Source organism: Syngnathoides biaculeatus, chromosome 5 (assembly GCF_019802595.1).
Source record: "Syngnathoides biaculeatus isolate LvHL_M chromosome 5, ASM1980259v1, whole genome shotgun sequence".
NCBI classification, from domain to species: domain Eukaryota; kingdom Metazoa; phylum Chordata; class Actinopteri; order Syngnathiformes; family Syngnathidae; genus Syngnathoides; species Syngnathoides biaculeatus.
In genome coordinates, this window is record NC_084644.1 from 4,938,021 (window position 1) to 4,965,439 (window position 27,419).

The following is a 27,419-nucleotide window of genomic DNA, read 5'->3' on the forward strand; positions in this document are numbered from 1 at the left end:
AATCCTCATCCTCTATTGGAAGTGATTCCATTTTGAATTTTTTCTACATTTTTGTAGTCCATGGCCATGGTTCTGGCTATTCGTGTACTCCCAAAAGTTATGCTTGTGTATCATTTGGTGTTCCCAGTCATTGGAATGTACCTCTTTGAATCATTTTTGAAAATTATTTGTAAACAATGCAATTGAATGTCCACAAGTCCAACTTTTGGGATTGGTTCATGTATTTTGAAGAGTGTGGCTATTTGTAGTCTAGTCATTCACTTAAGATTACTTTATTCCAGCTGTTACCAGCATGATTCCTAGTGAGTTCCCCATTAAAAGTCATCCTGGATTTAATAACACCATTGTATAGTCCTTTCACTACAATAGGCTCCAATGTCCTTGACGTCCCTAAAGTGGATATTTGGAAAATTGATGTCATTTATTACATGGCTGAATGATGAAACTTCAACAATCAGATCTCCAACCCCATGAGAAACAGCCAATGTGCTTTCCAACCCGAGGGCACTACGGAGATAGTAAATGGTTCAGATGATTGAAGGCTATTCATCAACCACTTGGGTATGTCACACACAAGGGAAAAGAACAGAAATTTACAGGTCCGGTTTGAACCCATATCCCTGGGTCGGAGTTCTTCACACAGAACTGTGACCTGCCAGAATGGCCCAGCATTTCTGTTTGAAGGTCATTGTTATTCATTATAGAACAAACGTTTTAGCTAGCAGATACGACACACAGACAATACTGCATGGCAGCTGCGGCTCAGTTAGAGCTGGTCACCTTCTAACAGAAGGGTTGCTGGTTCTAACCCGGATCTGATTGTATGTAAGTGTATCCTTGGGCAAGACATTGAACCCTACTTTGCTCCCAGTGGGCCTGGCAGCACCTTGGATGGCAACAGCCGCCCACTGGTGTGTGAAGAGTTTGTCAAGCGCTTTGGCCACTGTGACGGTATCAATAAAATGCTATAAATCCAATTCAATTACCATTTCAAAGTTAAGAACAACCCAACAAATGGTAAGGATATTAAGATAAAACAGAACTACAAAGGCTGTGACAAGTTAATCCAGCCATCCATTTTCTGAGCCACTCATCCCCACAAGGGTCCCGGGAGTGGTGCAGCCTATCCCAGCTATCATCAGGCAGGAGGTGGGGTACACCCTGAACTGGTTGCTATCCAATCACAGAGATAAACAACAGTCACACTCACAATCACACCTAAGGGCAATTTAGAGTCTTCAATGATTTTTTGGGATGTGGAAGGAAACCGGAGTACCCAGAGAAAACCCAGGCAGGCACGGGGAGAACATGCAAACTCCCCACAGGCGCGGCCGGGATTTGAACCCCTGTCCCCAGAAACGTGAGTCCAACGCGGCAACCTGTTGTGCAACCTTGACAAGTTAATAAAAAAAAAAAAACAATTTTGCAATTACAGTGTTGCGTTACATCATTAAAACAGAATGGGATCTACTGGATGGGGTGTATTGCAATATTGATTGAGTCTCTCACACCAACTCGACTGGGTGCAATGTTCCTTTAGCATGCTTGGGAACTGCAGGGACTTACAAGGTTACATAACTAAGCGGCAACTGTACCACACCACTCCTGCCCCTGTTTTCAGATCAACACACCCATCAGCCACATCTCCTCTCAAGATTTCAGTGCCCAATCAGGTCCTCTATGTCTTCTAATTTTGGGACAATGTAAGATCAACAGCAGGTGTAAAAGCAGACTGTGGCCCTCCCACAAAAAAAAAAAAAGTTTTGTTTCTGGATTTGCCATTCATATAGTTTTTTCATCACTTTATTTTTTTTTGTTTTCTTTAAATTGTTCAGAAACAGTGCTGCACCTCTTGACAGGAGGTCAAGGGGTTATAGGTCACCTCTCGAGGTTAAAGAAGTTGCCTGTTTCACATTTTTCTCCTCAGTGGAACTTAATGACGCCCCAGTTCCATATACCGAGTCCTTACAGATCAGCGACTGTCATCCAATTCCAAAAGCCATTAGGTCCAGGATTTAAGTGTGGCTTGAGTGTCTGCCGTTTGGCACTTGGGACGCCAATGCTCATCTTGACATAAAAGTAGGATTAACTGCACATATTCAAACTGCACCTTTTCCACAAAAATATATTTACTTCATGAAAGGCTTTTTATTATTTCACTTTGCAAGGTTACTCCAATAAAGTTTTTTCCCCCATTTTTATCATTTTACCTGATTATCTGCAACTTCAGACAAGATAAAAAAAATATATATATATACATATTTGCAGCAGATGTTCACCCAGTTTCACCACTAGGGGTTGTTCCCTTGGGGGACTTCGAGTTTTCAAGTCAGGCTGCGCCATTTTGTAGTGGATCCTGCTCACAAAATGGTGGTAGGCGGCCGATTAACCCTTAGAGGACCAGGGAGACACCGGGGTCCAGAACAGGAGCAGAGGCACCAGCGGCCGTTCTGCCACTCACCCGCCAACTTGGAAGTATGGAAACGCACTAGAGGCAAACGTACACCCCGATGAGGACTTCACCCCCGACCACAGAGGCTGCCGAGCACACGCCGCAGAGCCAGAACACCAGGGAGGTAGGACCGACTGCAGCAAGGCGGCTGGCAGCAGGCAGCGAGGAGCACCGGCGGCAGACCGGAAGCAGTCGTGGACGATTCGCGCCATAGAGCGAAGAGGGGAGGGCTCTGCGCGACTCCCTGCACCTTGTTATTGGTCCTACTCGGAACCACGCACACATTTGCGGCACATTGTCTGAAAAATCCGCAAAAGAAAAAGAAAATGGAGGACGGTCGTGCTCTGGCAGGGTTCCTCGAGCCAAGGGCGGGTTAGTAGTCTTTAGTCTCGCCGCGAACAATGTCCCAGTTGACTTGACGACTTCCCCCCCCCCTCACCCTCCCTCTTTGCTCTTTGCTAGTCTCATCGCCGCGTTGTTGGTAAAACAGCCGAGCCGTTATCAAGGAAGAAAGTCGGCCTTTGGAGTCGGAAGGGAAAACGGCACGCAAATACAAAGGAAACTTCGAGACGCGAGGCGACGATGGTCTCGAGGACGAGGCGGAGTATTTGAACGGGTAAGGAACGACCTGGGAAACGGACGATAGCCTTTTAACTAGTTGTTATCAAAGATGGCTAAGCTTTGCTAGGTAGCATGCTAGTTAGCCTTCCTAGCAGTCACTCCAAAAAAAAAAAAAAAAAAAAAAAAACGACCCCGCGGCGCGATGGAGTCGAAACTAGAGAATCCATCTCTCGGCCAGAGTCCCGATGGTGCCCCCGCCGCTCCGAGGCGTCTTTGAGGTGGACTGTTCGCCAAATTTACCGGTTATCCAATCGTTGAGTTTACCCGTTGTCCACTAATCTGGTTGGCTGTAAGCTGCAAATAAACAGCACCGCACGTCTCGCAAGAGGATGTGCACTTGTTGGTTCCATAACGTTGCAAAGTTACATTCATCTCATATAGTCGTAAATTAACTGCCTTTTAATGCTAAATAAGAAAAAGGAGTTGCCTCGATATTGTTTGTGGGAGCACTCCTTGACAAACAAGAGGTTGACGTTCAGCAGTTATGACACTGGGTTGTTGTTGTGTTATAAAAATTTGTCGCACAATTCCTGGAAAGAAATTGTGGCCAAATTTATTGGAACTGTATTACTTGTGAATAAGTGCCATGGGTGTAAGTTTGCATTTATTATTATTATTATATATTTTTTTAATACCACTTAACCTCAAGGTGAGCTGGAGTTCATCTCTGCTGAATTTAGGTGAAACCTGGGGTACACCCCTCATGCTGGTCGCCAGTAAATCACAGGAAACTGATAAACTAGCAAACTTTAACATTGATACCGATAGACAATTTATAATAAACATGTCTTTGGAATGTGGGGTGAACTAAAAATTACAGGAAGTACAGGCGAACCACAAGCAGGAAGCATAGAATGTCGCATCCTCACACACGAGACGTTGATTTAGCTGGTTTCTCAGAACTGGGTAATCCAGCCATCCATTTTCTGAACAGCTTATCCTTACAATTTAAGAACTACTTTTGGAATCAGAAATCAAGGGTAATGGGTTTTTCAACTATTGTTGATGTTTGATAACGCATAAATGCTTGCGATATCTCAATGTTATCATTTATGATGCATGTTAATTTGAAATTTTGGTACATATTGAACAAGAATCATGGAAGTTTGCATATGATTCGCCTTTGCGAGCCACAAAAGATCATTCAGCAGGCTAGATCTAGCCGCCAGGCCTCGAGTTTGATACTTGTGATTTAGAGTCTCCAATTAGTGCATGTTTTTGAGATGTGGGAGGAAACCGAAGTGCCTGAAGAAAACTCACAATTGCACAGGGAAACCATGCAAACTCCACACAGGCGGGGCCGGGATTTGAACCCCAGTGATCAGAACTGTGAGGCCAACACTCACTAGTCGCACCACCGTGCCGCCAACTGTCTAATATAAGATCATAATATTGTCTATAAATGTTAGTCATGAGACATTTGTTTTGTGCCCGAAAACTGCAAATTGTTTACTACAAAGAAAGACTGCCCATCCATTCTCAATGCTGCTTATCCTGGTTAGGTTAGTGGGGCACTGGAGCCCCGAACTGGTCGTCAGTCAGTCGGAGGGATCATGATACATACAAGCAACCATTGGTAGTCATTGTACACCAGTAAGAAATTAATAAATAAGTAAGCCCTATCAGTGTGGAAAGGGCACGATGGTGCGGCTGGAAAGCGTTGGCCTCACAGTTCTGTGACCCGGGTTAAATTCCACCCCTCCCTGTGTGGAGTTTGCATGTTCTCCGGGCACTCGGCCTTCCTCCCACTTCCCAAAAACATGCAACATTAATTGGACATTCAAAATTGCCCCGAGGTGTGATTGTGAGTCCGGGTGTTTGTCTCGATATGCCCTGCGGTTGCCTGGCAACCAGTTCAGGGTATACCCTGCCTGTTGACAGCTGGGATAGGCTGCAGCACCCCCCGTGGCTCTTGTGAGGATAAGTGGCTAAGAAAATGGATGGAATGTGTGGAAAGGTTATTAAACCATTTCTGAAACTTTGGGACTCCAACGAAGCACAGTGAGAGCCATTATCCAGAAATGGTGGCAATATACACTGGAGTGAAAAAGTATTGTCAACCACCAATTGTGTAATTTCTTGCGCTTTAAAAGGTGATAGACTGTAATTGTCATCATAGGTCGGGGAAAATCCAGAAAATCACACGTACTTGATAATTCTCCCGAATTATGGTGGAAAATAATTATTTGGTAGATAAAAGTTCATCTTTGTACTTGGTTATATACCCTTTGTTGGTAATGACAGAGGTGTAACATTTTCTGTAAGTCTTAAGGTTTTAACACTGTTGCTGGTATTTTGGCCCATTCCTTTATACAAAGCTCCTTTTACATTAGTGATGTTTTGGGACATTCACTAGAGAACACACATTTTCAACTCCCTGCAAAGATTTTCTGTGAGTTTGATATCTCGAGACTGGTTACGCCACTCAAGGTTCTTTAAAATGTTTCTCTTGAAGCCTCTCCTTCATTGCATTGGCGGTGTGTTTGGGATCATTATCATGCTAAACGACCTTCTTCTTTTCCTTTTGGCTTGTCCTGTTAGGGGGTCGCCTCAGCATGTCATCTTTTTTCTATCTAAGCCTACCTTGTGCATCTTCCTCTCTAACACCCACTGTCGTCATGTCTTCCTTCACAACATCCATCAACCTTTTCTTTGGTCTTCCTCTCGCTCTCTTACCTGTCAACTCCATCCAGCACCCTGCTACCAACATACTCACTCTCTCATCTCTGGAGATGTCCAAACCATCAAAGTCTGCTCTCTCTGACCTTGTCTCCGAAACATCCAACTTTGGCTGTGCCTCTAATTAGCTCATTTCTAATCCTATCCAACTTGCTCACTCCAAGTGAGAACCTCAACATCTTCATTTCTGCCACCTCCAGTTCTGTTTCCTGTATTTTCTTCAGTGCTACCGTCTCTAATCCGTACATCATGGCCGGCCTCACCACTGTTTTATTAACTTTGCCTTTCATCTTAGCAGAGACTCTTCTGTCACATAACACACCAGAGAGCTTCCGCCAGCTGTTTCAACCTGCTTGGACTCATTTCTTCACTTCTTTACCACACTCACCATTGCTCTGGATTGTTGACCCCAAATCATCTCTCCTTGCTATTTCTTCTCCCTGGAGCTTCACTCTTCCTCCTCCTCTTCCGCCCCTCACATTCATCCACATATATTCTGTTTTACTTTGGCTAATCTTCATTCCTCTCCTTTCCAGCGCATGCCTCCATCTTTCTAATTGTTCCTCCACCTACTCCCTGCTTTCACTGCTTATCACAATATCATCTGCAAACATCATGGTCCAAGGGCATTCCAGTCTTACCTCATCTGTGAGCCTATCCATTACCACACCAAGCAGGAAGGGGCTCAGAGCTGATCCCTGATGCAGTCCCACCTCCACCTTAAATTCTTTTGTCACACCTACGGCACACCTCACCACTGTTGTGCTGCCCTGATACACGTTCTGTACTATTGTAACATATTTCTCCACCACGCCAGACTTCCCCATGCCGTACCACAGTTCCTCTCTTGGTACTCTGTAATAGGCTGTCATGCTGTAAGACCCAGCTATGTATAATCTTCATTGCCCTTACTGATGGAATGTTTTCATTCAAAATCTCACAATGCATAGCCTCATTTGTTCTTTCCTATACACAGATCAGTTTTCCTCTTCCCTTTGCAGAAAACGGTCTCAAAACAGGATGTTTCCACCCCATATTTCAGCGTAGTTATAGTGTTCCTTGGCTGCAAGTCAGGATTTTTTTCCTCCCCCAATCATGACAGGTTAAGTTTTTACCAAAAAGTTATATTTTGGCTTCATCTGACCATTCTCTCAGTCCTCCTCTAGAACATCCCAATGGTCTCTCGCAAACTTCAGATGGGCCTGGACATATACTGGTTAAAGTAGGAGGACAAGTCTGGAACTGGATGATTTGAATCCCGGTATGACTGTGTGAGGGCTCCGTCATGCTGAAAAGTCTCCTTGTGATGAATGTGCATGCGTTACTAACAAGGGAACTCTGGGTATGTAGCAGACGCTTACTGGGATATCCCCCGGTGTCATAGATCCCCTTCTTCTACATAGAGGGAGCTAACATACGTTATATCCTAACCTAACCTTAAAACAAAAGTTGATAAAATGACATACACATATATGTACGTTCGCTGTGTTCGTCTTTCTGCGACGTCCATTGCGAACATGAACATTCGGGGACAGGTTTTCGAATGGCACATGTTGAAGGATGGATAGGGATTTTTCAGAATGGCCGGAAGTTTACAAAATATACGCGCATGCGCGTTAGTCACAAAGAGACCTTTCAACACTGTGAGTGCTCAAACTGTCGGCGTGGTGTGTAACTGATGGTAGCTTTCTTACTTTGGTCCCAGCTCTCTGCAGAACATTCACTTGGTCCCTGTGTGATTGTGAGGTGATCATTTTGACTTTACAGGGTGAAATGTTGCTTGGAGCCCCATATTGAGAGTGATTGCTGGTCTTTTATTCCTTCTATTTTCTAATATTTGCTCCCACCGTTGATTTCTCCACACAAGCTGCTTATCAATAGTGAGGTTTCGAGTGTGTTTCTTTGAGGTTGTTGACTGGTGTCTTTTATACAGATGAGTTCAAACAGATGGCAATAATACAGGTAATGAGTGGAGGACAGAGGAGCCTTTTGAAGATGTTACAGGTCTGTGAGAATGAGAAATCTTACTTGTTTTCTGGGTTTTAGTTCTTATTTTCTCTTTCATAGGTGAGTTATACCTTTGAAAATTACAGGACTCCCTCGTTTTTTTTTAAGTAGGAGAACTTGCATCATTGATGCCTGACTACTTGTTGCAACACTGTCGAACAGTGGTGAGCCTTCCTTGTAGTCAACCAAAACTACTCCAAGAAAGCAGCGATTACTCATCCAAGAGGTCACAAAAGACCCCATAATAACAACCAAACAGGCCTCAGTTTAAAGTCGGTGCTCATGACTCCACCATAAGAAAGAGCCTGGGCAAAATGGCCTCCATGGAAAAGTTCTATGATGAAAACCACTGCCAACCAAAAAGAACACCTAAGCTCATCTCATTTTAACCTCGACATCTTAATGATCCCCAAGACTTTTGGAAAAATACTGTTGGTTGACACAACTAAAATGTAACATTGCAAAGTGTGTGTCTATTACATCTGTCATAAAAGTCATGTCTCGTTTTAGAGAGACAAAATGATGGCAACAATAAAATATGGTGATGGCATACACGGCCATGTATAGTGGGTATGAAAAATATTCAGACCCGCCATAAATTTTTCACTCTTTGCTATATTGCAGCCATTTGTTAAAATCCTTCCATCTCCTCCCGCTTATCGGGGTTGGGTTGCATGGGCAGTAACTGAAGCAGGAATGCCCAGACTTCCCTTTCTCTAGCCACTTCATCCAGCTCTTACTCGGAGATTCCGAGGCATTTGAAGGCCAACCGAGTGACGTAGGTTCTCCACCATGTCCTGGGTCGTCCCTGGAGTCTTTTTCCCGTGGACATTCCCGGAACAACTCACCAGGAAGGTGTCCGAATCAGATGCCCCTACCACCTCATCTGGCTCATCTCAATGCAGAGGATCAGCGGCTCCACTCTGAGCCCCTCCCAGATGACCGAACTTCTCATCCTCTATCTAATGGAGAGCCCGGACACCCTGCAGAAGAAAGTCATCTCGGCAGCTTGTATCTGGGATCTTGTTCTTTCCGTCATGACCCGCAGTTTGTTACTGTAGGTGAGGGTAGGAATGTATATTGACCGGTAAATTTAGAGCTTTGCCTTTCAACTTCTCCCTCTCTTTACCATAACGGATCGAAACAAAGTTTGCGTCACTGCAGAGGCTGCACCGATCAACCTGTCGATCTCCCTGTTCATTCTTCCCTCACTAGTGAGCAAGATCCCAAGATACCTGAACTCTTCCACTTGGGACAGGATCTCATCCCCGTCCTGGAGAGGGCACACCACCCTTTTCCGGCAGAGAACCATCGTCTCACATTTGGAAGTGCTGATTCTCATCCCAGCCACTACACACTTGACTGCAAACCCCTCTAGTGAGAGTTGGAGATTACACCTTGATGAAGCCAACAGAACTACATGCTCTGCAAAAAGCAGAGATGCAATACTGAGTCCACCAAACCGGACCCCTTCTACGCCTCTGCTACACCTATAGATTGTCCATAAGTTATGAACAAAATCGGTGCAAAAGGGCAGCCTTGGGCAAATCCAACTGTCACCAGAAACAAGTGACTTATTCCCGGCAGTACGGACCAAACTTAACCCCGGTCGTACAGGAATTGTAACGCCCGCATTAGGTGGTTCAGGACCCCATAGTCCCGAAGAATCCCCCACACACAGAACTCCCTGAGGTACGCAGTCGAATGCCTTCTCCAAGTCCACAAAACACATGTAGACTGGTTGAGCGAACTCCCATGCACCCTGGAGTACCCTGCTGAGGTTGCAGAGCTGGTCCACTGTTTCACGGCCAGGACGAAAACGACATTGCTCCTCCTGAATCTGAGCTTCTACTTCCCAGCAGACTCTCCCGCACCACTGAATTAAACCATATCAGGGAAGCTGAGGAGTGTGATTTTTTTTTTTTTTTTTTTTTTTTTTTTTTTTTTTTTTTCCCCCCCTGCAGTTGGAACACACCCTCCAGTCTCACTTCTTAGAAAGGGGGACCACCACCCTATTCTGCCAATACAGAGGCACTGTCCCCAATGTCCATGCAATGTTGCAGAGGCGTGTCAATCAGGACAGCCCCACAACATTCAGAGCCTTTAGGAACTCTGGGTCAAACTCCTCCACCCGCAGGGCCTTACCACAGAGTAGTTTTTTTTTACCACGTCTGTGACCCATCCCCAGAGATAGAAGAGCTTCCTTCAGAGAACACAAACTGCTTCCTCGTGGGAAGGCATGTCCGTGGAATTGAGGTCTTCAGAGTATTCTCCCCAAAAACTCGCAACATCCCGAGTCGCGGTCACCAGTCTCCCATTCTCACTATACTCAGTGCTGATGGTGGTCTGCTTCCCCCTCCTGAGACGCTGGACGGTGGAGCAGAATTGCCTTGAAGCATTTGTGAAGTCATTCACCATTCCCTCACCGAACTCCTACCATGCCCAGGTTTTTGTCTCAGCGACCACCAAAGCAGCATTTCACTTGGCCAACTGGTACCCATCAGCAGCCTCTAGAGTCCCGCAAGCCAAAAAGGCTTGGTAGGACTCTTTCAGCTTGACGGTATCCTTCACTGTTGGTTTGCTAAAATCTTTTTTTTTTTTTTTTTTTTTTTTTTTTTTTTTTTTTCCTGTCAGTGTAGGACACAGCACACCATATTGGCATAACAGGGTTCGCAGGCGGCCCTAATAGTCCCTAAAAAACCCTAAATTTTCGAAGGTGCATTTAGGGACTCATAAAGTCCTTAAAATCCGCGAAAAACGGTCAAGCCCCTAAAATGGCCTTAAATTAAAAAAAAAAAAAAATCAAAGGGAGGACCTCTACCGCTAAAATTCTCCCTAAAAAATAAATTAATCTTTTATTTAAAAAAAAAAAAACGATCCGTCTGGCGTCCAAATCAGCCAGAAATTGTCAACGGAAGTCACCGTGTTGACAACTAGTCTCCATCTTGTCGATATTCCATTGTTTGTTTCCGTGAGTAGGCATTTCACTTCGTCTTCGTTACGATGTAGCGTAGTTCTTTCATCGATCCAACTTGTATCACGGGGGAGTGCATTTTTCAAGAAGCTTGGGTTGAAAGTAAGGAGTCTGGGAGCTGGGTTCGTCGAGATCCAAAAGATCGGCACATGTTTTACTGCCATCTGTGCAAGCAGAGTTACCAGTTTGAAAAGATGGGCGTCAAAGCGCTGGAGTCGCACCGGAAAAACAGGAGACACGCTGATTTGGCGAAGACTCTCTCATCTTCCGTTGGTATGAATCTGTTTCTAAAATATCAAGATAGTGAAGCATCAACTTCAGGCAGATGTACTCGCAGTGCATGCACACTAGGGATCGCAAAAAAACGCTTACTTTCATAACCGGTTTTACCGAACAGCTCTAGCAAAAAAAACGGTACCATAGTAGTGTTTACATAATTCACCCGCGGGACCTCGAGTTGGGGTGCAGGGTTCCGCACGGACTGTTTTTGTTGTTGCTCTTCCAGAGTGACTAGTTCACAGAGTTCCCACCGTTATGCGAGTCGTGTTTTGATGTCTGCCAATAAAACAAGTTTACTCCCATACTTTGGAGCGTTTCCTCGATGCCATGTTTTATGTTTCTTTGATTTAACTGAATGTTCTTTTCAGTCCAACTTTACTCTAACAGCGAAACTTGAAAAAAGTGTAAATTATGTTGAAAAAATACTGCAATGTGGAGTACCGGAACCGGAAGAAATGATTGGAAATTTTATCCGATTTCGAAAGTCCGATTACGGTAAAATTTAAAAAAAAATCGAAAACCGGTTACAATCGGTTATTTGTAACCGGTTGCAATCCCTAATGCGCACCGACAGTTGTCCAGCCAGAAGTCAGGCTTTATGAACGTAGTTCAATACACGAAGACGGACTCGTTAAAGGCAGAGATCGTGTGGACTTTAAAAGTGATCTGCAGCCATTATCAGTTACAAATCTTGTGAAAATGATTCAAGTGTTTGCAGTCATGTTCCCAGACAGAGACATTGCTAAAAACTACCACTGTGGGGAAAGGAAGACTTCGTACCTGGCAACATTTGGCACCGCTGCCCACTTTTCATCTCTACTGCCTCAAAGCCAAAAAAGCCAGAATAGAGACTGACATATCAACGCTTATTGAGAAGGCTGACAGGCTGTGTGAGGAGGCAGAAGAAAAGAGGAATCTGAGGTTTATCACCGAGGCCAATGCACTCAGAGGCAGAGCAAAGGACAAGAGAGCCACTTTGGCACCTCTGCAGCAACAAAGAGGAGCCACTGGGTAGGCTCAAGGAGCTAGAGTAGGGGTGCTGAAACAGACATCAGTAGAAGACATTTGTGTATATAGTTGCAATTGTAGTTAGAATCTGGTTTTCTGTATACTGTTATGTGAAGACGTTGACAATGGTCATATCAATGGGAACTACCACAAGGGGCGACAGGTGATCACTGTCACAGGTACTGAGGTACTGGAACATTTGATGAACCAAGAACGGTTGATGGCACCATTGGGTGAGTCTTTTTTCCGTACTCCTGATTTCCCACGATGGCCCTAAATTTTTCGTGTCGGCCCTAAATTTTTTCCCTGTCAGCCCCTAAGAATGCCCCTAAAAAAGCCCTTAATTTTTTTGGGTCAGACTGAGTATGAACCCTGCTAAACAAGAGTAAAGGTTTTGGCAGATTTAATTAAAAAAAAAACTGAAGTATTAGTATTTAGACAATTTGCTGTCACATGTCTACATTTAACTTGGGTGCTCTCCATGTCTTCTGATCATCCTTGAGATGTTTCTATAGCTTCCTTTTGAGTGTTTAATTATACTTATGTGACTTGATTAGGAAAGGCATGAGAATTATGAGGTCAAAAGAACTTACCTAACTGAAGACCTCAGAGACAGAATTGCCCCAAGTTCACACACAAAAAAATTCTCCACACGAGGTTAAGACCACAGAACCCTCCATAATCCTCAAATTGGAGATGCTTAGGACAACCACAACTCCTCCTAGAGCTGGCTCTTCGGCCAAACTGAGGAATTAGGTGTCGTCATGACTGAACAGCTCCACTTCTTCAGTTTCATCAGACCACAGGACACGTCTCGAAGTTAATGTTTCTTTAGGAGTATTTGTTTGATTCTCTGAGAGGGACCTTTCAGTCCATGTCAGTACAGGACTCTTTTCACTGTGGGTAATGACACTTTCTTACCAGCTTCATTCAAAGGTCTTTAGCTTTTGTTCTGGGGTTTATTCGCACATTTCGGACCCAAAACAACCTCATCTCTGGGACACAGAGCCCGTCTCCTTTGTAAGCGATGTGATGGCTGGACATTCCCATGATGTTTATGCTTTCATATAATTCAAGCAGCTGGAAATTGCACCCAAGATGAGACAGATTTTAGAACTCTGTGATCTTTTATAATTTTCCTGGCTGATTTAACAAAAAAAAAAAAAAATCTGTCCCGTGTTTCAAACAAGGAAACAGTGTTTAAGGTGTGGTCTTACATACGAGGCAGTATAAGGACTTGCAATGTCATCCACTGTCACCCTTCTGTCAGACTGAATGGGGTAATTGATTTGATCACCTCGGGAGACCTCACTTCTGTTGGCCTCCTAGGCCTGTCCTCATCCTCAACTCTGCTCTGTCCTCCATTAAACAATCTAGCCCACTATTAGATTTTTTTTCCCTGATACATGTGGCACCAGAGACAGTTGACATTCTCCTATGAATTTCAACTGGTTTGCACCCTTCACCAACCAAAAACTTCTGTTCAAACCTGGAGCATGCTTCTTGGTCGGCTATCTTTTCTAATCTCCAAAACTATTTTTTTAAATCAGCAAAAAGAAATTAAATCCATGTGAAAAAAGTAAAACATATAAAAAAATCTTCTGTATTGGAAGTCCTTATAACAAAGAATTCACCATGTTTATTGATTGACCCTCGTACATCCCCACATGTGCCGTCAATTAACTCGCACGTTGTCAGTTAACTGATCGGGAGATTCCAAAGCCTTTACCTCATCATCTCGGCTGCGCCATGATCTTTTAGTGTATGTGAACTTTTGACCTCGAAGAAAATAATCTCTCATTATTGTGGCATAAAAATGGTGATCCTGACTGACTGGAAAGAGGAGGTTTAGTCTGGTTTGACTTTAGCCAGTGACACAAAAACTTTGTATTTGCACAGTGTATGTAAACTTCTGGCTTCAACTGTATATTCCATTGACTTAATATTAAACTGAATTTAAGAGAACCCTTAATCACTTCATTGTCAGCTATAATAGTAAGCACAACTTGCACAAGTCAATTCGCATTAGTTTCCCATGATCTGGTTTAATTGACAATTAGCGCAAGTAGGAAAACCTCTAAAAATCCTTTTACCACCGGAAAATGTTCTCTCCACTTCCTTCCTGCTAATGTCAGTCTTACCACTGTGAGCATGCGGCAGTACTTGCAGCCTAATCATATTGCAACTAGGTTTGATGTTTTTAGATGTTGCTGAGCTCTCAAACTATTCTCAGGAGAACGATTCAGTGATACAGGAGACCACGACATAGGGAGCACTGGACACTGATGTGTAAGGACATTAATCAAGGAGCAAGACTCTCCTCTTAACTAGAATAATACTTGGTGAATGGACTTTAATGCTCCTGTCCTGTAGTTGGAGCAGACCTGTAGTTGGGAGCTGTGCTTGCAGCCCAACATTGTGCACATCGATTCCCATTTCTCCCCCTTCTTCATTGCAATATCTTCACATTGTATTCATAGCTTCACAAATGCAGCCCTATGGGGGAGCAAGCCAGTGCAATCTGTAGGCTGGTCCCAAGCTCAGATAAATGCAGAGGGTTGTGTCAGGAGGGTCATGTGGCGTTAAACAGTCCCAAATATGAGCATTCATCTAAACAATCCCATACTGGATCACCCGTGGCCCGGGTTAACAATGCCCGCCCTTGGCACCGCAAACCTGCAGGGCGTCGGTGGATATTCAGTCACTGTGGGTCAAAGACAAAGAAGAGGAGGAAACCGGATTTTTCGGTAAAGAACAAGAGGAATGCACAGAGCCTACAACTGATTGTAGGGATTTGGAATGTTGGGACTATAACAGAAAAAGCTCAGGAGTTGTTTGACATGATGATTAGGAGAAAGGGTGATATATTGTGCATCCAAGAGAGCAGGTGGAAAGGTAGTAAGGCTAGAAGTTTAGGAGCAGGGATTAAATTATTTTACCATGGAGTGGATAGGAAAAGAAATTGAGTGGGGGTTATTTTAAAAGAAGCGCTGGCTAAGAGTGTCTTTTAGGTAAAAAGAGTATCAGATCGAGTGATGAGGCTGAAATTTGAGGTTGAGGGTGTTATGTATACCGTGATTAGTGCCAATGCCCCACAGCTAGGCTGTGACCTAGAGAAGAAAGAGAAATTCTGGAAGGAACTAGATGAAGTAGTTCTGAGCAACCCAGACAGAGAGAGAGTTGTGATTGATGGACATTTCAATGGACACATTGGTGAAGGAAACAGGAGTGATGAAGAAGTGATGGTAAGGACTGCATCCAGAAAAGGAACTTTGGCAAAAAGGATAGACATGGCTGGAGTGAACACTTTTTTTTCCAGAAAAGGCAGGAACACAGAGTGACCTACAAGAGCATAGGCAGAAGCACACAGGTGGATTACATTTTGTGCAGACTATGGAAATTAAAGGAGTTTACTGGTTAGGGTTAGGTACAGTTTACTGACTGTAAGGTAGTGGTAGGGGAGAGTGTAGCTTAACAGCATAGGTTGCTGGTGTATAGGATGACTCTGGTGGTGGGTAGGAAGATTAAGAAGAAAAAGGTAGAGCAAAGAACCATGTGGTAGAAGCTGAGAAAGGAAAAATGTTGTGTGGGCTTTTGGAAAGAGTTGAGACAGCCTCTTGATGGACAGGAGGAGCTCCCGGAAGACTGGACTAGTACAGACAAGGTGATCAGAGAGACGGGCAGGAAAGTACTTGGTGTGTCTTCTGGTAGAAAAGGGGTGAAAGAGACTTGGTGGTCGAACCCCAAAATACAGGAGGCTTAGCGGAGCAGTAACCATGCAATGAAGTCTAAGGAATTGTCTGCGGAACTCAAGCGGTTTGTATCAAGGCACAAATTTAGCGAAGGATACAAAAGAATTCCAGCTACCTTGAAAGTCCCGGAAGGCATTGTGGTCTTGAGTATTCAGAAATGGAAAACGTTTGGAACCACCAGGACCTTTCCTAAAAGCACCTTAAGGACTCTGACTTGCAGAAACAAAATTTTGTGGTCTGATTAAACCTAAATGGAACTTTTTGGCCTCATTTGCATCATATCTGGCTAAGAGGCACTGCTCATCACCTGGCTAATGCCATCCCTACTGTGACTCCAGCGTGCTCTTGAACTCTTAACAAGGATGTCAACTCACTTTCCAACGTGATAATGACCCAAAGCGCACAGCCAAAACAACAAAGAAGTAGCGCCATGAGTAGCCTGTCAATGTCCTTGAGTGGCCCAGCCAGTCAATCCAATTGAGCATCTCTGGAAAGGCCTAAAAATGGGAGAAAATCCACAAAGTTGTAGTACAGCATCAGTGTGTGTGTGTGTGTGTGTGTGAGTATGAGCGTAAACTACACTGATCTCGATAAGTACAGGCCTCACACATTGTTTTAAGTTAAATGTGCACAATTGGTGACTAAATACTTTTTTTTTTTTTTTTTTTTGCCTCACTGCAGTTGGTGCTCCTTTTGTCTGATTTACTGCAACAATATGAGGTCGGATGAGTTATGTGATGGGTGCGGAGGTTGCTCCGAGAGCGGTCCTCTGCTTTTCTGCATTGTTGAGTCCGGTGTATCGAATCTTTTCTCTTAATAATACCCCATAGATTTCTATGGGGTTGAGGTCAGGCGAGTTTGCTCCTGCTGTAAAATAAAATGTAAATTTCCATGAAGTTGGTCAGTGGCAGGAAGCACAAAGTTCTCATTGTTAGACTTCTGCATTGACCTTGGAGCAAAACAAACACAGTGGGCAACCAGCGTGTCATGCAATGTCTCTATTGCTTGTACAGTTTTTTCCGCATGATTGTCTACTCTACAGAATGAGACTTTGCAGGTATTTTAAGTCGCAAATTAGTTTGGCACCAGGTGTCTTCAACATTGCAACTGTTCAAATTTTCTAAGATACTCTATTTGGAGTTTTCCTTTGTTGTCAGTTATCAAGATTAAAAGAAATAAACACTTGAATAATGTCTGTATGAAATGAATGTATACATTATATGAGCTGGCAGCATGGTGGCGCAACTGGGTAGAGCGTTGGCCTCACAATTCTGAGGACTGGGATTCAGTTTCCGTCCTATGTGTAGTTTGCATGTTCTCCTCGTGCCTGCGTGGGTTTTTTTCTGGACATTTCGGTTTCCCCATCCCAAAAACCTGCCTTAATTGAAGGACTCTAAATTGCCCCTAGGTGTGAACCTGAGTGTGACTGTTGTCTGTTTCTGTGTGCCCTGTGATTGGCTGACAACTAGTTCAGGATGCACCCCGCCTCCTCCCCGATGATAGCTGGGATAGGCTCTTGAACCTTTTGAGGATAAGTGGCTCAGAAAATGGATTGATACATTATATGAGCTTTGCTTTTTAAATGATATAATTATATGACAAGCACCTGTATTAACCTCTTCTCCCGGTGTAGTGGTAAGATTTCCTATGATGGGGATGAATTCACCAGGAGTGCAGCAATTGATATTTGCTCCTTTTGGGGCTCTAAAATCCTCTTTTGCTTCATTTTCAGTTTCTTTCATGGATGTAACAGCGTGACGGAAAAACCCTAGTCTTTGAACACTCAAGAAAAGGTGACACTTATAAATCCTATTAATTGTTTGCTTCTAGTTGTGTTCTATTTTTATAATGTGTTGATTTTGAATTTTAGGGAGGATACACACAGTCCCAGATTCCTAGAAGATAATGGCTCACGAGTGGGATTCGTATTTTCAAAATCTCCCACCACTGTCATCGGATCCAAAGACCTTGAGGACATCGGAGTCAGAAGGAGATCTTGCCCAACATATTGAGACCTTTGTGGGACAGCATGAGTTCTCAAACTCCACAGGTTCACACATTGCCCCTGCAACAGACTCTACCTTTGATACAAAGTATTACTCGACTTCCAATGTTGGAAATTCCACTTCTGATTGTTCTTACGTAAGCTTCTACGAAGAGACACCTTGGCAAGCTGATGAAGGACTCATGTTAAAGGATACCTCGTTGAGATGTGAAAATGCTGAAATTAAAGATGTACCGATGAATGGATTATCTTCGTCTGGGCCCTCACCATCCTATTCAGCTGAGTTACAAGGACTTAAGCAAAACTGTGAACTTTTAGCTTCATCGCTTCTTGAGGACTATTCGGATGTCAGTAGTTGCTCGGACGCAGATGCAAATGAAACGAGGCCTTGTAAATTTATTACAAGTCCAACTCGACAGCCTAAGCCTGATTGTACAACAAAACAAAGTCCATCAGATTGGCTTTTCACACACCCCGAAAATGTGACATTTTCAAATGAAATAAATGCAATTTGCCCAGGATCGCCAAAACTGATGACTGGAGGAAATCTAGCCGAATGTATAGAAGAGACAAACAAAGATTTCGAAGGATATGGGAGTTGTAACACCGTACACAATCAGCCCTTCTCAGGGATTTCAACGGGAGAGAGTGGGACCATTGAAGATTGTAATGACAAAGATGGACTTCCAATCCAAGGACAAAATGTAGAGCATTATCAAATTGAGGGATACTACTCAGACATTTCAGTAAGTGACAATGAAAACCTGACTGGCATGGAGGATCCCACAAATCATATGGAGGATCAAAGGACTGTACCACCTGAATTTACAAAAACGGCAATTGCAAAGACAGAAGAGGAGGTCTGTGGATTGGAGAAAGGAACAGAGGAAACAAAGGAATCACCCCCACTGGAAAATGTCAATGACGGCCATAACATCATTGGACAGCAACAAATAAATACGACACCTGGTGAGGCGGCTTGCAGTGCTTTGCAACAAAGGGGCGAAAAAGATTTTGATTCTTTGGGCGAGGAAACGTTCAATGTACCAAAGCAAACAAATATCGAATTCTCCAGTGTTCATGACGAAAGCATGGAAATCGACAACCCGCTATCCGATATGGAGATCAATTTTCAGGACAATGAAATGAATACTCACAGCCATCAAAGCTTGGATCCTCGGGAGTCAGATTCTAATAATGCCATTTGTGAGCTTGTGGAATACACCAATATACTGGAAACCAACAGCAAAGATATTGGTTCCTGTTTACAGTTTTCAAAGAGTCCACCTTCTCAAAATATGGTACTAGACAATATTTGTTGTCCTGTTCCAATGAGTGATGGGAATCTGAGTGATGTCAGTGCCAAGAACGGTTTATGTAGTAATTCAGATTCTTCTCTAAACCCAAATACCCCAAGACCAGACAGTGATTTGGTTAGTGACGATCTGGGGAGTGGCAATAACCAGCAAGATATCATCTCAGAATGGCAACAAGAACAACCCTGCCCAGGAACAGAAATGAATATTTCTGAAGAAGAGGAAATTAATTGTTTTCAAGAGGAGGAACACGCATCCTCTAAAAATGCAGATTGTCCCGCTGCGACTATCGACACTTCTATTTTAGATGTGCATGTTGAGAACAAACACTGTGTTTCAAATGGTTTAAAGTCCTCCTCACAGAATAGTGATTTGAAAACTTTAGATTGTACTGGTATAACTATTGACTCTTCCGTTTTGGATGTGGATGTTGAAAACAAACACAGCAGTTCAAATGATTTGAAATCCTCACAGAACAGCGACGTCAACAATGATTGCGATTCCGACAAAGATAAGGACCCTGGGGAAAGCACTTATCAAAGTCCAGAAAACTTACTTCCTCAAAATCCAGTAGACTCGGAGCAAGAGTTGACTCAATCCATTGCTGAAAATGTAAAAGTGCCATTTGAAGGGATGGACACGTCTGAGGAAGAAAAGTCGATTAGTGGTGCGCAGTCTGTGGAACCCCCTGTTGCAAAACACTCAAGTGACACTGACTTGATGAAACCTGAAGAATCGAAGTGTATTATCCAAGAAAAGGGCAATCGAACGGATGAGTCAAAAGAACAAGGTAGCGTTCTAAGATCCTCTTTCCAAATGAGGAAACGCCTACAGCCTGTTGTAATTATGAAAAAAATTGAGCCTGCTCAAAAGGATTTATACCAGTGTGCACTTTGCCAGAAAATATCCCACACTGTTGACCATCTTATTGAACACCACCACTTTGAACATTCAGACCAGATTTTCCAATTTTGTAAAACATCCAATAAATACCTGATCAGTAAAGAACTGTCAGAGAAGTATTTGGGCAAGAACACCGAAGAACCTCAACCTGCTTCCAATTCTTCTCACCGAAAAAGGAAATCTCATCATTGCAGCTATTGCAATTTGATGTTCTCAAAAATGATTGTATATGTACAGCATATGCGCGGTCACACTGGCGTCACACCTTATAAATGCGATGGATGTGGCTTATATTTCGCACAGAGTTGTACCTTGAAGAGACACAAAATCAAACCTGGCAGGTGCAGAATTTCAAAACCAGAAAATCCAGATGCAAAATCCAGTGACCCAGAAGTTATTACCCCAGTAAAACATGAAACTACACCATCACCACCACCACACAGAGTTGTGATAGAAAGAACGCACGGAAGAGTTTCTCAATGTTACGTGAATTTGTTTGATATCTGTAAAACTAATGTCTGTGTCTATTGTGGCAAACAATACCAAACTCCGAGGAAAGTCAAAAAGCATATTTACAACATCCACAAAGGAAACCCTACAGGTGTTTGGCAAAGTCATACCACGATGAAACTGACGAAGAAAACGATTGGGAAAACGTTGAAAATATCTCTTGGGAAAGTGGAAAATATTGAAAATGAGACAAAGCGTAAATATAAATGTGTTCTCTGTCCACGAATGTTCATGCACGCCTACAATAGAGGTAGACATCTACGCGATTGTGTCAGACTAGCTGTTTCTAGTAATAAGGGAAAGGTTGGCGATAAATACAGTTGTCCCCTGTGCCAGTCTACATTTACACAGGCAGGGAATAGACACAGACATATTAAAACCTTCTGCCTCAGAAGAACTCTTAGTCATTTATCAAAAGAGAGTGCAGAATCGGAGCCAAAGGTTGAGCTCAACATTAAAGAGTCGAAGACAATAGAGCAGAAAAAAGCGGACGTGGAAAACACGCAGACAGAATCCAATTCAGCAACTCCCAAAACTGAAGAAAGTACTTTCAAATGTGATGTCTGTCCAGCAGTTTTCCAGCAAGTGTCTGGTCTCTATCAACACGTAAAGAGACACGAGTCGAAAATCACTGGCAAAATGATGAAGTACAAGACTTCAGTTTTGTCCGGCAATTCCAAGATAAAACCTTTGATGACAAAGACTGAGCAGACTGAGAACATTCTGAAACCAGATGAGAAGGACAGTGTTTCCCTGAGCTGTCGGTATTGTGAAAAACAATGTGACACGGAGCAGTCATTGAAGCATCATGAGAGGTATCACAGGGGTGAAAAGCCATACCGCTGTCTTGATTGTGGGCGAGGGTTCAAGAAAAAAGTCTACCTTGTGGCTCACAAAGTTGTTCATCAGAGTATACAATGCACACTCTGTAAAACGATTCTTCCAAATATCAGAAATCTCGTCCAGCACGCTAAGTTGCACCATAAAGGGAAAACGTTTCCATGCCCCAACTGTCAGAAGGAGTCTTTGAATGGTCTGGAGCTCTTCAGACATCTCAAATTACATCAAAAGGAAGACAAGACGCCTCTTTTGAACGGGGAAACACTGCAGCCCTTGAAATCTGCACAAGAGCCAAGTAAACAAAAGGAGCGACAATGTTCCCTTTGCCACGAAGTATTTGATGACGGTCACTTGCTAAGGAAGCACAGTCTCACACACATATCTTCAAGTCAGTGTCCATATTGCAATCAAAATTTTAAAGCCCGGCGTTATTTGCTCCTTCACATGTTCAAACATACGGGGGAGAAACCTTATTCCTGTACCCAGTGTGGAAAATGTTTTTCTCTAAAAGTGAGCCTAGCAACACACGAGGAAACGTGTGCGCCAACTCCAAATCCAGAGCCTCCCGTACCCAAAAGGCATCAGTGTTCAATTTGTTCCCGAACGTTTAAGAAGAAAGTACACCTCATGGTTCACAATAATGGCCACAAGAATAATACTCTGCGGGTCTGCAAAAATTGCGGGATGTTCTTCGGCATATCGAAATTTGGTCTTCATCAGAGAACGTGCGGAGAGAGCTCACAACCCAAGGATAACTCTGGCGGCGACTCCTCTGAAAACATTGAGCAGAAAACCGAGACTTTGAGTGAAACCGCTTCCCGTTCCAGTGCATCGAGGATGCTTCCATTCAAGTGTTCGAACTGTACGAGGAGATTCAGGTTCAGATCATTACTACTAAAACACAGCGTTTCACATACTGGCATACAACCGTATTCGTGTACCCATTGCGATGAACGATTTCCATCCAATTCACTGCAGCTACAGCACGAAGAGCGCTGTAATGTTCCCAAGGAAGAGGAATCAACTGTTAACGAGTCTTCAGTCGAACTGGAAAACGTGTCTGCTTGCGTGGAGGAAGAACCGACACCCCCGGAGATAGCAGCCGATGAATACAAATGCAAATTCTGCACTAAGACATTTGTGAAGCCGCGAAGCCTGCGGCGTCATATTTTGACTCATAATGAAGTGAACCCCTATCGCTGCAAAGCCTGTGGCAGCTGCTTTTCTAGATATGATTATCTGAAGGTACATCATGCTCAATGTAAAGGAAAACAATTGCGGTTACAAATCTGCATTCCCAAAATCAGTCTGGATGATGTTGGCAAGGGCTGGCAAAACAGGCTTATCAGTAAACCTCTGAAACTGCCGCAGGGATTTGACTGTACAGTTTGTTCCAGGAGCTTCCCAACTCAGTCTGGACTCTCCCGCCATGTCAAATTATTTCATATTGTCAAAGTGTTTCGGTGCCCACATTGTGATGCAGGGTTTGCTCACAAAAGCTCTCTGGACTACCACAGGAAGCGTAAGAACTGTAAAAAAATCTTCGAGAAACAAGAAAATTCTACTCCGCCACAGGATGATCTGCCGTCGGAAAATGTTAAGCCACTCCAGGAGGAACAAGAAGCAGACAAGCCCCTGTTTTATTCAAACAAAAAGCACAAATATGGTTGTTGTTACTGCCCCCTTGCCTTTGCAAACAGTGCACGGTTAAGACTCCACACCCGGTTGCACACAGGGGAGAAACCTTTCATTTGCGATTGTGGCCTGCGATTCATCAGGAATGACTACCTAAAACGTCATCGTCTTAAGTGCACCGTCAGACTTTGTAAGATGTGTGGCGTCGCGTTCCCCCAAGAGGAAATCAACGATCATCAAAAAACTTGCACTTCAACGTCAGGCCAGTCAATGAAGCGGGAAGAATCTTCTCAAAACCTTACACAAGGCTTTTCCTGTGCTTACTGTTCCCTGCGTTTTTCGTTGTTTTCGCAGCTTCAAGAACATTTTTTGAACGCACACAAACTGGAAATGATGGACCCACCAGCGTCCCTTGCTCCTCTTCAACATCACCTTTCAAAGCTCCCGACCATTAAAGAGGATCGGCGTGACAAACAGCCCGAAGGTTCCAATTTGACATGCAAACTAGATACCACGCTCGTCGGGGAGGTTTCTGAATCACTGGTTTGCCAAGTCTGCAATTTGTCCTTTGAAAATAAAGCCGGACTAATGGGCCATTCCCGCACGCATTCAAAGGAGAGTCCTTTCAAATGCAAAACATGCAAGAGAGGTTTCTGGAATAAAAATCTACTCCGCAACCACAGCAGGAAATGCAGGTTTGGAAATTTGAATGCAAGTGGTCCCGCTCAGAAACTGGAAGTGTCTCAAAAATCAGATCCTAATCTGACACTACCCAGCTCGGTTTTAGTGTTCACAGATGAGTCACAAACAGAATCTGGAGTTCTGCAGAGAACGTTCTCCTGCAAAGCTGATTTTGAGAAGCCTCCAGAAAACCCTGCTGAAGATGAGATTCAAAGCGGTGCAAACAAAGATAAAGTGGTTCAATACCAATGTTCGGAGTGTGATTTGAGCTTCACGGATGGCTTGATGCTCATCAGTCACCTGGAAGACCACGGGAGGGAGGAGCAAGCAAGTAAACGGATAGCCTGTACAAAGTGTACACACGTTTTTTTCACTCAACCAGATCTTGAGAGGCACATGAGGTCTCATGGTTTAAATCAGAGTTTCTCTTGCTCGGCATGTCCCAAGTCCTTTTACACATTATCAGACTTGGACGTCCACAAATCATATCATGACTTAACGAGGCCATTTGGTTGTAAACTGTGTACTCACAGATTCTGGTCCAGGCAGTCTCTCAGTAATCACTACACTGAAGCGCATTCCCAACACACGTCCGCCTGTCGTTTTTGTAATAAAACCTACGTTAACAAGAAATCTCTCCAGAGACACTGCAAAAAATGGCATCTAAAAGAGCAAAGGAACTCCGAAAGCAGTCTTGAGCAAAAACCCAGTGTAGTTTTCGAAAGTAGTGACGATGGAAGTAACAGTAGCGAGGACAGCGACTCTGCGCCTTACTTCCCGTGTCACGTGTGCGGGAAGACATTTCCGACGTCAGAAAACCTGGAAGATCACCAAAAATGCCACCTTGGTGAAAAACCCCATGAGTGCGCGGAATGCGGGAAATGTTTTTTCCAGGCCTCCCAGTTGGAGCAGCATAAACGCATGCACAAGTCCGAGTTACAGTGCCAGGTGTGCGGAAGGGGGTTTGTGTCCCTCTTTGCCCTGCGGAAACACAAACACACTCACGGCAAGAGTCGTCCGCACCGTTGCTCCAGATGTCAGCTCAGTTTCTCGGGGGCCTCCCAGCTCGCGGAGCACATGTCCACCCACCGCGAAGAGAACTTTCCGTGCGACATATGCAATAAAGTGTTCCCTTCCAAGACTAGTCGAGCTGAGCACAGAAAAGAACACACGTCGAGTGAGAACCCCGCTCCTTTGCCTGAAAAGTCTACCCTCTCTGAACGGTACCCGGAAAAGTTGAAAAACCTGAAATACCGATGCGGTTCGTGTTACGAGTGCTTCAAAGACCCGGAGGCCCTCTCGGAGCACGGGTGCAAAGCCTCCAAGGAGCGGCCGTATTCCTGTTCTGACTGTAATAAACACTTCCTCCACTCGTCCCATCTGAAACAGCACCGGGTCGTCCATCAAAAACCGACGGATCGCGAGTATTCATGCAGTCGCTGTCGTACCACGTCCTCCTCCATTGAGAACTTCCTAACTCATCTGAAGACTCATAAAAATGAGATTACTGGGACCGGAAAGAATGCGGACGGTTACAGATGTCCCATTTGCAGCCAGTGCTTTGTCAAGGCCACCGAATTGATTTCCCATATTCCTGCTCATTCTGCAAAAACGCTCAAGTGTGACGTATGCAAAATAATCTTCTCCTCCAAAAGTGAGCGTGAAGAACATCGGCAAAGGCATCACGGATCGGTTTCCGAGTTTGAGTGCAAGGGCTGCGACGAGAGATTCTTGGGAAGCGAAGCGTTCCACAAGCACGCCTGCTCCCCTCAGCCGCAAGGGACGGCGGTGACCGCGCAGAAGCCCGGCGAGGGAATTAACCATCAGGATCCTCCCGAAGAGGAAGAAATTGATGTCACGGGGGAGGAGTTGTACAACTGCAGCACTTGCGCAATGCAGTTCCCTTCCAAAAGTATTCTGCTGGAGCATCAAAACAAAGTGCATTTAATTGAGAAGCCCTTCAAATGCAAGCACTGCTCAAGGTCCTTTGCCTTCCGTCATACCCTCCAAAGGCACGAGCTGGGCGTGCACATGAAACCGGCTCAACCGGCGCCGCAAAGCCACTTCAAGTGCCCCCAGTGTTCTTCGAAGTTCTCCACGGCCCAGGAGCGTTCGTCGCACATGAGGACGCACGCCGAACGGCAAGTCGGACCGTACCGCTGCGACATGTGCTACAAGTCGTTCTCGCACTCGTCGCAGCTGCTGCGGCATCAGGAGAGCCACGTCGGCCAAATCGTGTACGAATGCGCCGAGTGTGACAAGGCCTTTGCTTTCCCTCACCTGCTGGAGGAGCATCAACAGACGCACGCTTAGTCCTCAAAACGGTTCCACACTACTACTTGAAGAACTTACACTTAAACTCCACCCCCCCCCCCACCCCAACAACACCACCAAAAAAATAAAAAAAATCTATATATATATATATTTGTGTCAGTCCCTATTGGTCTTACATGTATAAATTCTCGTATTGGACTTTGTATCAAATACCAAGACCAAATCTTGTTCATATTACTGTACATGGGTTATCTCATTTGGAACTCTAAAATTGTACATAATTATGTAAAACTTATGATTTATGTCATCCTGGTATCAAGGGTTCAATATTCTGAAGACTTGAGCTTGGTCTACAAGGCTTTGGAAATAGGTTTACGTCAGTTTCATCTAATGGATAGTCATTTTTTTGTGTGTGTGTGTGTAAATACATGTGATTTATTTTTTGTTTGTTTGTTTAAAACTGAGGAGGTTCCTGTACACTCATTTGACAAATGTTCGAACGGAATCAGCTGATCTGACCCCCCCCTGACCGAGCAGGGTCGTTTCGTTTTAAGGATTCGGTTGGTTGACTCAACTGGGGGAAAAAGCTGAAGTTTTGCTGTTGCTTTTTTTTTCTGGAGGAAAAATAAATGTGCTTTTCTCACGGAAATTGTCACTTTATTTGACCGAACGGTTCAAAATTTAAAATGTCGGGTTGTCGCTTTATACTTTTAGTCCGATTGTGAAGGCTGCAGTGAGTGTTTACCTCCATACGCGTATAAAAAGTCTGTCGACCTGATTGGTCTAGAAAAACTTGTGAATACTTCTTGTATAATGATGATAAATGTTATTAAAAGCTTTTTTTATAGGAAGAGATAGAACTTTTTTTTTTTTTTTAATAACCATAGTTCCAAAAGCTTGGTTTGGTGCAAAAATGAGACTGATCATCAGTAGAACGACGATATAAAAGCAATTTTTAACAGCTTGGGTTTTGCGATATTTCTAAGAATTCACATGCCGACGGCTTCCCAATGGACTTTTCCGACGGAGATCTTAAGCTCCGCCCCATTTAGCCATGTCCCACAATCTTAGAAAATGGCGAATGAACAGAACATGTTCAAGAAAATACTTGTCCCTCACTTACCTTGGAACATACAGCCTTGTGTTTGTTGATATTGTCCACATTTAATTGTACGTGCGGTCTTCCCCGAGCCTAAATCCATCGAAGACACTTCGTCAACTGTGTTTTAGGCTTTGGAAAATGAATCAACCGGTCCCTTTGTGACCTCGCCGGATATCTTTCGTCAGAATCGCACGTTCCTCAAGCGCATCTGAAGACCATTTTCTTCATAACATTAACTTTTCCAAGCGGACACGACTGACAACCGGCATTGCTTGTGGGACGATAGGGCGAGAGGGGCGTGTCAAGCCAGCGGTTAAGACAATGCGGCTAGCTGATTGGCTATTATTATTATTGTACGAGTGACTGACGGGGTCCGAAAGG

At 44.0% G+C, this 27,419-nt stretch overlaps 1 protein-coding gene across 1 annotated transcript; it reads left to right on the forward strand.

The window, feature by feature from the left end:
• The first annotated feature begins 1,720 nt into the window (after positions 1-1,720).
• Positions 1,721-26,783, forward strand: znf1035 (zinc finger protein 1035). The gene is made up of 4 exons (XM_061819556.1): positions 1,721-2,824; positions 2,915-3,068; positions 17,505-17,565; positions 17,643-26,783. The coding sequence occupies exon 4, from the start codon at positions 17,678-17,680 to the stop codon at positions 25,973-25,975; it is 8,298 nt and encodes a 2,765-aa protein (XP_061675540.1). The 5' UTR covers positions 1,721-2,824; positions 2,915-3,068; positions 17,505-17,565; positions 17,643-17,677; the 3' UTR covers positions 25,976-26,783.
• The last annotated feature ends 636 nt before the right edge of the window (positions 26,784-27,419 follow it).